This window comes from Ochotona princeps, chromosome 7 (genome assembly GCF_030435755.1).
Source record: "Ochotona princeps isolate mOchPri1 chromosome 7, mOchPri1.hap1, whole genome shotgun sequence".
Classification (NCBI taxonomy): Eukaryota; Metazoa; Chordata; class Mammalia; order Lagomorpha; family Ochotonidae; genus Ochotona; species Ochotona princeps.
In genome coordinates this window covers 56,262,585-56,274,170 of record NC_080838.1, presented here as the reverse complement: position 1 = coordinate 56,274,170, position 11,586 = coordinate 56,262,585, and the positions used below count along the sequence as shown (strand labels likewise).

The 11,586-nt window shown below is 41.9% G+C and overlaps 1 protein-coding gene across 1 annotated transcript in view; it reads right to left on the bottom strand.

Annotated features, from left to right (window-relative positions):
• Positions 1-1,728: 1,728 nt before the first annotated feature.
• GPRIN3 (GPRIN family member 3) overlaps positions 1,729-11,586 on the bottom strand; it is a 62,232-nt gene continuing 52,374 nt past the window's right edge. The window contains exon 2 of the mRNA XM_004590575.4: positions 1,729-4,290. Within this exon, the coding sequence (XP_004590632.2) occupies positions 1,866-4,178 (2,313 nt within the window). The 5' untranslated portion in view covers positions 4,179-4,290 and the 3' untranslated portion in view covers positions 1,729-1,865. The remainder of the gene's footprint in view (positions 4,291-11,586) is intronic.

Here is an 11,586-nt window from a genome sequence, read left to right as displayed (position 1 = left end):
CTGAAATCATAGCTCCTCTACTCCAAAAAGGATGACTATCACTTAGGCAGGCTTCATATACAGTCATGTCAAAAGAAATCAAAGGTTTATTTAAAACATCTAGTTATTTATTTTATTATTATTGACCCTTGCTAATTCAGGTGGCATCTGCATTACCTTGTAGCATTCAAGATTATGTATAATTAGCTCACCCCTTTATCCACTCAGAATCTGCTAAATAGAATGAAGAAAGCCAAATGGGCATTGTGAATTCATTGTACAAATGTATTGGTGCGTCTCTGGACAGAAAGCCCATTCTAGGTCGTCAGGGGATAGAGTTCAGAGAAGTCAACAGCCCCTCCAAGACTCAACAGCCTTTTCTAAATGCAAGGTGGAGATCACTGCTAACCCTATGATCAATCCAAGAAAGGAAGCCTTTCTCAGGCCTGTGTCCATTCCCCTTTTACACTCGACCCAAATTCTCAGGCCACTACTGGTCACATCGAGGACAAGGTCAGACCAGTGCCTCTAGGACTCTCATATGTCTCAGGGACACCCCCTTTTCTTAGCAACATGTGAGGGCCAAGATTTAGCAGGTGCCTATGTTTCGAAGCAGCATAACCCACCTGAGGCTCAAACCATCTTTTCATAAAAGACTCTCCTTTAGTTGAGTTTGAAGGATGAGATGCAATTGTGTTTTTCTTAAAATCAATCTGTAGAAGCTACCCTTTAAGTCCAAATGATAAGCTCAATGAAATGAGCTGATATTAGTGTGCATACAAAACCTCTAACGGAATTATTGTTATATTTATTGTCGACTACTTTGGCTATTAGAAATTATTGAACCAAACTGAAAGAAAAACACAAATTGCACCTTGTTTATTGGACTCTAGATTAAACATATTGTTTGTTTCCCATGAGGCTTTCCTGTTACTAACACACAACAGTGCTGGGTACTCTATTATTGATAATTTTGAACCAAGACCTTAGTATTCTCATTGTACAAAATTAAATTTGGCCTCCTCTCTAATTCAACAACTTTTTTTTCAGGTGTTCAGTCCCATGTACTTACTTCCTCTGGGGCATCAGATTGACAAAATTTGATTCTGGTTGGAATCACAGACACACTGCTTTCAGCGCAGGATACTGTGCATCCACAGACCCATGTCTGGTGGAGGCAGTATTCATATTCTAAGTCTTAGCTAATTTTCCTAATACACTTTTCTGGATTTGTGAACAACTATAACAAGATTTAGAAAAAGGATTATCTTTAGATGTTTACAAGTACTAATTCATATTTAGCATTTTTAGTTAAATGCTTTATTTATTGTTATATGGGCTAGGAATTAGTCAAATTTGTTACTTCTTTTACATTATGGTTTTTATCACCTACTTAAATCTTGTGTGGTATAAGCATTCTTATTGTGATGGGGCTAGAAATACAGCAGTATATTTGACAGTAATTTTTTTCTACATTTGAATACAAGGTAGGAATTTTAATAGAAATAACATTGCATGATGAGTCGAGGCAGTCATACAAAATGGCATATGTATGATAATGCTATTTCTATAAACAACATCACGTTTTACATAAAACCACATTTCCACTTAAGCTTGCAAATTTTTCATGAAATTTGCTTCTCCTCTCTCGTTCTTTCCAATTGAAATGACACTTGATTATAATAGAGCTCCAGTCAGAGAACCCACTGATTTTTTTTTACTTTTAATTTGCAAATCCTGTAGTTCACATTTTTCTTCCTTTCTGGTCTTTCCAAAAGCAAAAAAACAAAAAACCCAGAACACCCTACAAAGTCAGCGCTGACACTGACAGCCACACCCTGAGACGGCAGGCCAGTTGTCTACACGCACTCCACAGGGGCTCCCTTTCAATCTAGCACAGAAGAAGGCGCAGGGCGCACACAGCAGTTGGGACGTCGAAAGTTCTGCAGCATAGACTGGAAAACACTGTGCTGCCTTCCTTTGAGCTTCTTATTTGAAGACGTATCTGAGGAAATGGATCTCCGGGACTGACCACTTTGAGTTTTGATTAATTTCTCGTGTTCCCTGATTTGTCTTTGCAAATGGTTCTGGATGGCGATTCCCAAGGACTCGGGGTCCAGGGAAGCACCGTACACCTCCCAGGTCATTCCCTGCTCGTCCCACATGACGTCCCGGACACGCTTGGACTGTTTCAGATGGGGCTTGGAGTCCGCGCCAAGTTGCTTCTTCTTCTCGCCTGGGGTGAATCCCACCTGCGCAGCGGCTGCCGTCACGTTCAGCTTCTGCTCCTTTAGGAACTCACTGACTCTGCTGCCCCGGCGTGGGCTGGCCTTGACGGAGCGAGAAGGGGTCCTCTTGCCAGAGCCGGGGCTGGAGTCCCCGATGGCATCACACGGCAGGCTCAGGCTGGTGGCTGTCTTGGTCTGTCGGTTTTCCTCTAAGGTGATCTCCTGGTTCTTTCTAACTGGGGATGGTGTGGGAGTAGCAGGTGAACATGTGCCTCCACTTTCTTGGCTTTTAGGATTGAGTAACAGAGTTTGAGTTTTGGCATCAAGGGTATCAGTATCTTGTTCTCTTACCACCTGGGGAGATGCAGTCTTCTTTGTACTTTTTTGATGGTTGGGATCCGGGCTGCTGGACTGGTCAGCTTTGTTGACAGGGTCACAAGATGGGGTGAGTGTGCAGTCTGAGCTTGCTTTGTGGCCATCTTTGAGTTTCCCTACGTGCTCTGGCAGCTTGCTGGCAGAATCCCAGCATCCAGGACTTGCTTCTGCTTGGTTGACTGCGTGGAGAGAACTCTGGTTGACTGGAGCCTTTGTGGAGCCAGAATTGAAACCTGAAACCAGATTTGAGGTTGACTGTTCCCTTTCTGTACTTTTTTCTGTTGACTCCTTGTCTTCTTCACACACACCCTGGGCATGACTAGAGGCCACATTGATCGAAGAGATTTTAAGAACCTCACCAGGTGAGCTGGCTGGTTTATGTTCTCCTTGGAATGCTGAAGAAACAACTGCAGCTGTCTGGATGTGCACCTGCGGCATGATGCCAGGGTATTGACCGGCCTGCTGGGAGCCTAATAAAGGGTCAGAGAGCTCCAACCGGGGGCTCCCATTGCCATGGCCATGACAAATGACACGCAGCTGCTCTTGTTGTTCCAAACACTCCGGAGGGATTTCTCTTAAGAATGCCATTAGGATGCTGGGGCTGGTGGAGACTGATCTGCTCTCCACATTTGCCACTGCCTGCACCTCGGCATCTTGCCGAGTTCTGCCAGGGACTTCCTTGAGCTCACTTTCAGCATGGCTGGTCATCGTACTGGCTTCTTTATACCTCGATGCCTGCTGCTGTGTGGGCAGTAGCACCGTCTCTGAAGCTGCAGAACACGTGGAGCCGTTGCTTGGGAGATGGGATGGTGCAGATACTACAGAAGGTACACCTGGCATGTCTGAGGCAGTGGCAGATGGCTGTCTCTCCTTGGCACCTTCATCTTCTCTTGGGGGATGTGTGTAGGACCTTGTCGTAGAGTCACAGCTGGCTTCAGGTCCACCTGCAAGAGGAGGTGAAATACTGGACTCCCTGACTGCTGTTTCTGGCATCTGCACCCTTTCCTGGATTGCTCCTTGGGAGGGAAAATCACAGGACTCTTGATCATGGCTGCTGTCACAGGTGCGCCTTACGGGACAACTTGACTTCTCGGGTTGCTCTCCCTGTGAGGTTCTCTGGGATCTTACCAGAGGGTTTTCACCTCCAGGGGAAGGGCTGGCACTGGGATGATCACCAGGGGTTGGGGCATGGTTAGGCTGATTGACTGGGATCACACACGGTGTGTGTATAGGGTCCTCACATCTGTTTGCAGAACTCAGTGCTGGTGCTGCCAGCTCACTATTGCCTGGTAGCTGGGCTTGGTCAGAGGAGTTTGGTGTGGGAGATACTCTCTCCACTTCCTTCAGAATGCCAGGAGAAGACATAGCTGGTTGGGTGGTCTCATGCTCACAGGTCTGCATCAGGGCCTTGGCAGCTGGACTGGGGTTAAGGCTTGCTTCTGTGGGGGCACCAGAGAGGCCATTGGCATTCTTGCACAGCAGAGGTGGTTGCAGCCGAGCGGAGGCAGTCTGCAGCTCTCCCGGAGGGTCCTCTTTTCCAGCAGGTGCAAGCAGGAAAGGTTTGGCTGGTCCCAGAGGGTCAGGTACAGTCCCCATGGACTTCCTCTCCAAGAATACTCCAGAGCTCTTCTTGCAGTACTGTTCCCACTGGGAAACCCTTGGAGCTCAGATTAAAGACACTCAGAAAAGATTACTGGGAAGAACCAGCCTGTGAATAAAAAAAAAAGGTCCCATTAATATGGTCGTTCCTTTAAGGACTGAAATCACATCAAACTATCATTTTGATAGGATCTCCTAAGCACATGAAACCTTTTTTTTGTGTGTATGTGTTGCCATACAATTGGAGCTTGTGAAGAAATATTTTAATTACACAAATATTATTTTAGCATACAACTTTTTTGCTTGTATTCCACTACTGTCTAGCAGAATTTTAAGAAAATATTTCTATCTATTTATCTATCCATCTATCTAACAGATTGACAAGGGAGAGAAGAATAAAGTGAGAGAGATCTATTCGTTCTTGTTGTTGCTGTTGGTTTGCTTCACAAATGTCTACAATAGCCAAATCTGGGTCAAGCTCAAGCCAGGAGCCAAGAACTTCATCCTGGTCTCCCATATAGGTGTAGGAAACCAAGTACTTGGTTGGACCACCTTCTGTTGCCTTTCAGGCACATTAGCAGGAAACTGGATTGGAAGTAGAGCAACATGGTTCAAAATGGCACTCTGATATGGGATGCGGGTTCTGAGAGTGGAAGCTTAACCTATTGTGACAGTGCGGGTATCCAGCAGGTAGATTTTATTAGTGGAGCTACCTAAGTTTGAGAACTAACTCAAGATCGTTTATGTGATTTATGACATAGCAGAAAAATCATGTAAAGCTATGTAATTAAATCGAAAGTTACCAAGATAGCATTCAAAATATGATCTAGAAATAGAGTCAAATATAAATGAGGATTTAATGTATGACAAAACAGACATTTCAGTTAAATGGTAAATGGATAGCTTGTTGAACATAAGGGCTGGTAAACTGTTTATTCATCCAGAAGAAAAGAGAAGCAGATCTTTTTTTAAATACCAATTCAGAAAATAAATCCTAAATGCATTTGGGTAGATTAAAAGTTAAAATGCAAAATACCTAATTAAATAAAAATTCTGTAAGATCATAAAAGTGATCTTAGGGAAGGGGTATAGATTTTTTTTTTTACCTTGAAAACAACACAGAAATAAAAGAGAAACCATAAACATAGGTAACTAAATAAAATGGAAAGCTTTTACATGACAACGCATATCAGAAAAGATGCGAAAATACATTTTTAATCTTTGAGGATAGACAAACATGCAAGAAGACAAAATAATCCTTTGGAAAAGAATGAATATGAAAGGTAGCTTACAAGAGGAAATAGAAATAGACAATAAACTTATAAAAAGTTCAACAACCTCATTGGTAAACACAAATAAAGGAGCAATGAGGTTTTACTTTAAACACTTGCACTTAAAATTAATTTTTAAAAGCATAAAATGTTAGAGTCTGGAGATATCTAGTGAAAGGAAATATTTTTACTCATTGTATGAACAAAGATTTCTTGTTATAACCTTATTAAGACAGCAATTTAGTTTTTAAAACTAAAAACACATGCCCTTGACCCAATGATACCAAACTCCATCAACAAATAAACACCATGAAATATGAATAGAGTTATACCATAGTTATTTAAGTACTATTTTTAAAGGCAAAAGCTGCAAACCTACTGATGCATGAATAGGAAGAATGTCAGAATGGATCACAAGGTATCCCAACTCTTGAGTATTAAACGACCATTACAAAAAGTATGTAATTTAGTAATAGGTTTTTGGTTGGGAGGGATTTCTATAACGTATGGTTGACTAGGAAATATGGCATATGGATAAGAAGATGTGTATTTTCCCAAAGCAATGATTTAAAATACTCCACATGCATTCACACTTACATGAGGGTGCTTCATGCAATTCGTGGAAAACAGACTTTAAATCTAAGTATACTCTGAGGCAAAAAAAACCATGAAAATATATATTTTATTATTCAGAATCCCACATCTTCTAGAACATTTTAAAGAGCCTAAAATGCATGGATTTCAACATCTTTTGCACCAGAATCCACCTATGCTTTAATTTCACTTCCACAGACTTTTGAAAGTACATATGTGATTATATACATAGTAAAAGTACTTAGAATGAGGTGTTGAATGGAGAGAATTAGTGAGTTGGAGACAGAAAGGGGAACATGGAGGTACCCCAAAGTAGGAAAATGCTGATTTAAAAAAAAGCACATGTATTTGGCAAGATTTGGGATATGTGTACCTATGCATACATAAAATTATTTGTGTTTGTATAAAATAATGACTAAACAATAAGTCAAATGGATACAGCAATTGACCAGAAAATAGTGACTGACTATGTTATAATATTATCATACACTATGTGATCTCAGCCTTAATCACCCAGTCTTTCTGAAATCCAAATAACTCAAGGTAAAATGAATTACCTGATTTCTAAGAACCTGTCCAGCGTTATAACTCAAGGTTCCTATTTCTTTAGGTGCAACAATGCAACCTTACTTCAAGCTCTCATGTGTCAAAAAATAAATGTAAGGTCACATTGGTTGGGCTTAGGTTTTGAAAAACACAACATTTTCTCCTTCAATTTAATGTCATCAGACTAATCTGTCATCATATGAAATTTAACAAGAAATAAAACTGATTTTCTCCCCCAAACCAGCTGTTCCTTCAGTAGTCACATTAATGTCCTAATATTTTTCCATTCTTCGGCTTGAGTGCTTTCTGCTCATTCGAACAACTTCTGCAGGTTTCTTTCCCATTTCCTTGGGCTTTCTGTTACCATCACTCACTGTGCCCTAAGCTTATTCTGCTCTTCCCTTCCCCCTCACCTGTGTTTATTATGCCTTTCATCCCACTGGTTTACCTTCTCCCCAAAAAGCATACCCAGTCTTCAAGACCCCTCTTAAATCCCATTTCCTTTCTAGAAGGCTTTAAAACCTTCCAATCAGAAAGGATTTCTCTTTTGTTCAACTCTCATTGGTAATCTGTGCCATTTATATTGTGGTTTTTATGCTGCACTATTTTGGTACCTTTAAGCCCCAGCAAAGAAAGGAAGCAGCTTAATGATTCTTTTTTTGTTTACTCCACAGGACATGGTGCAGGGTTTTGCTCATAAAGAGTTGTTAATTATTGTCTCCCTCAAAATGGGCATTATAAAAACCCTTGTCAAGCACGAAACCAATAGTCAACATTAATCCACAATCAAAAATATTGTTGGAAGTAGGAAAGTGGTGGTATCTCATTTATGAAACTTTGTGTATCTGTAGTGAGGTTTAGGCAATTAAAACTAGAAACATCATGCACCTGACAGACCAGACAGCCTCACAAAGGCTGAGCACAGAGTGTATATCAGGGTAGGAGCAGACAACTGCAGCCGAGAAACCTGGTTTGCCAGGCAGGCCTGTAACACGGGAGCTGCTCAAAATTCATCAGCTGACAGGTGAAAGCTTTACATAAAGACGAGTTTATAAACTCCTAGAAGTCACTACATTCACTCCATTTCCTCCCCGCAGCTGATTGTGTGAATTTGAACTTTGAAAGGATGTTTTTTTTTGTCCACTTGGTTAATAGAGGTTGACTTATTAAATGAATTATCAAGTCAGGATTGAAGAGAAAAAAAGGCCCAGTTTTCTTGGCTAACACCGATTAACTTGAACATCCATTGATTTACTGAAAATCCACACCATTGTCATTAGAAATGACCTCATCGGCCACTCCCTTCTCCTGTGAGATGGTGGGAATCTTGTAGCTTCCGGCAGGTGCATAGGACATTTTAAAAGTATAATTCTTTGGTGGTTTCGAGTGAAAAGTATGTCTTTATCATCAACCACCATCCATCAAAACACGAAGTCATAACTTCTAAAAATGAGATGGCAAACAGGAATCACCCTGACCGAATGAAATCCCATCTACAAAGGCATTTGTGTGTGTTGAGCCTATGTGTCGGGCAGTCTTTTTCTTATCCATATTTATCCAAATCCAGATTTATTCCTCTGGCTTCTATTTAAAAAGCAGAGGGTTCTCACTTCCAGATGAAGACAGCCAGGTGTCGCTGAGAAGCTTGCCCCTCTGTCCCCATGCTCCTGTGCCTGTGTCTCTCATTAGCATTACTTACCTTGGATCCCATGTGTGGCCAAATTTGAGGGTCTTTCTCTAAGTGTTTTGACAAGGCAGATTTCCTGTCCCTGTACCCTTTCAGGGTAGTTTGACCCTGTGTTCAAGAACAGGAACTCTGGGGCCAAACTCTGTTGATTAGAGGATCACTTCTACCATCCAACTCCAGTTGGATGTGTGCTTGTCAAAGCAGTGTAAACTCTCAGGGCTCTGGATTCACCTGCAGGTGGACATATTGCCCTGCTTCATTGCATTGTCATGAGGGAGAGATTCGGCATTCAGGCCACATAGCAGCTTGGTGCACAGTAAATGTTAGGCACCTTTAAAAAAATCTCAATAGTTAAGCTTTGACCCATGTTAAAGAAAAATTATTCTGACACTTGTTAAAACCATGAGAAGGTCTTCATTCAGGACTAATACGATAGCTGTCAAGGCTACTGCATTAAGAAAGAGAGATTGGGCTCAATTCCAAATACAATGAGAATAAGTAGTCATTTGTAGCCAGGATGTGGGTTGGACATTGAGAGTACAGCATTCTTGCAAAATCTAACAAGATTCTCACAGAAGGCACGCCAGAGTGATCAGACAGCAAGGATGGGGAATTCTGTCAAAACTGGCTTGGCAGAATTCTTGCTAACAGCAGATTCTGCAAGACAGAGAGGGAGCTCAAGGTCAGGGCTGCTTTGAGTGAAGGGCTCAGAGTTGTCCAATTAAAGTCTGGTCAAGCAGAGAACCTTTGTCAACTGCGCCAGGCAGCAAGCATTTTCTTAGCACTACAAATTCTTCCTGAATTAAGCATTAAATCATACAGAAGCTACACTATTTTGCAGTGAGTCTGTCTTTAACTGTAATGGGAACTGTAGCCTTGAGAGCAGATTCCTTTGGCACTTCTATTCTTCAGACTGTGAGTGCAGATTTAAAGCCTTCTTCTGGCCATGTAGCAAGCTTGCAGCATCCACTGTTTACAGGGATGGGAACTGAAGCCCAGAGGTAAGGAATTCACTGAAGGCTGATTTCCTATTGAACTGAATCCTAAAGCCTACTCACGTCCAAGTCCTTTCTATGCAGTGTCTTTGTTGTCTATAATTGCAGAAAGAAAATGGAAATGCAAATTCTATTATCTATCTATTTATCTATCTATCCATCCATCCGTCATGAATCATCTCTCATTGTCATCTATCTACCTCCAGAGAATGACAGAGCCTCCCTTTTGCAAGTAATTTACAACCCAGGAGCAGCCTAAATGGCATTCACTGCAGTTACGATGACATTCATAACTGGTCACCCGATGAAAATCCAAATTTGTCAAGAGCTGATGCTGCCACTGCTCATTTTTGAGAATAGTGGGTTCCACTACTATGCCTCGCTGCCTATTTTCCTAACAGACACCCACGCGTAATCAAACAGGCAGCAGGGAATCCCAGTCCTCTGTTCTGTGTTGGTGAGAAGAGCTTCCGCGGCAAGGATGGAGAGAAGATTGGCGGCCCAACTGGCAGGATGCTGATGTATCGCAGGTCACAGTGACAATCCCATGGGCAACAATTACCTTTGCCTGCCTCTGAAGTGCTGCACTGTGGGCCAGTGGCTCTGCCACTTTGGAACTTCTTTTTAAAAACATTAAGAGTGTGACAGGGACCTTGGAGAGCACCTCTGCCTCCTGCCATATGACAGCAAATGCCAAGACCCTTGCAAAACGGTGAGGAAAGAGGGAAGAGGTGACTTTTCCACAAAAGAAGGAAATAATGTCGACTGGCAGCCTATTCAATCTGGTCTTGTTCAAAGTAATGGAATTTCACTGCTTCTTTTAATTAAAAAAAAAAAAAAGACAAAAAAAAAAAAAGACTGTTTAAAAATCGTTTGCAGGTGGAACCCAGCAGATCCTGCTAGTTTTATGAAAGCGATTCAAACCCAGGTTGAAAGAGCAGCTCCTCCTTTCTTTAAAGAAAAGCATATCCTGGTACTAATAGCTGCTTGACATGTACTTTTCAGAGACAGTAGCTGGAAAAATTGGCTTTTCCCTTCAAACTGCAGCTAAAGCAAATCAGAGTGGCGGCAGAGCAAAGAAGGCCACTTTGTTGAGTGCCACAGTGCTATGAGGACATTCAATTAGGACTTCTCCTTCAATAAAAGCCTCAGGAGAAATGAGCTGCCTCTCTTTTTTTTCCATACCCAGTTCTTTTGTTCAACACCATTCTAGAAAAATGAAAGCAGAGCCCATCATCTCATTGAATTCCACAGTGCCCACACCAGGAATGGGGGCCTTTAAGGAGGTCAGAGACTCCAAAGAGGTCCCCTCTTTTGTCAGTTGCAATTGATGGCTGGTACATTCACAGCAGATGAGACTCATAACGGCTTATTTATTGCTTCTGATGTTCTTGGCTCTGTGTGCATGAGCACCTCCCATCCTCCCTAGGGATAGCTCCACCATGAGCTTCAGTTTGCAGAACTCAAATTTGAGGCAGGGCTACTGTAGGGCTGACTGGGGGAGGGGGTTGGTCATGGTGGAGGAGCACCAACAAAACCTCTGGGGTGGTTTCCCCACTCTTTGTCTTATCAAAAAAATATTCCCAGTCTCTAGAATCAGCCAACTGCAAAGTTCATTATGCCCTGTAAAAAACTCTCATTCACCAAAGCCTCACCTTCCACCCTGCTCACCAGTCCAGTGCCTGTATCAACCCCAAACAACCCTTGAAGGGCTTGACTCCAATGGCCCAGTGCCTCTATGTGGACAGGTGGACTTGCCTGGGAACGCAGCTAATAAACACTGTTTGCTTGTTAGTCATCTCTTTTTTTCATGCAATGACCCTCTTTTGGTGTACTGAACAACTCTAAGTGGAATCTGAAGAAAAAGACTCCCTAAATTTCTTGCCATTTACCACTCAAGGCTATGACCCCTGGATCCCATTACATTTTTCCACAAATCCTGCTCTTCATCAAATCTTACATAAAATTAATGCTGAGGCTTAGAACTCAGTGTTTAGCCTAGCAGTAGGGACAGTTGGTTTGGCAATTCATGGAAACAGTTACTATCATTAAGGAAGCATACTTTAAACTGTGTTTCGAACCCTGCAATTGAAAACTTTTCCAAGAGGGCACATCAAGCTCCTTTTTTTAAAGCATCAGAAAAGTATCACAGAGTGGAATTTAGTTGCCCCAGAGAGTTGATATAAAGCTCAAATGAAATAAAACAAACACTTACCATGGTGCATGGAGCTTGGAATATAACAGATAAGCAATCATGAGTTACTGATTGCTGATGTAATTCACTCATAAAATCAGAAGCTATGCAATATATT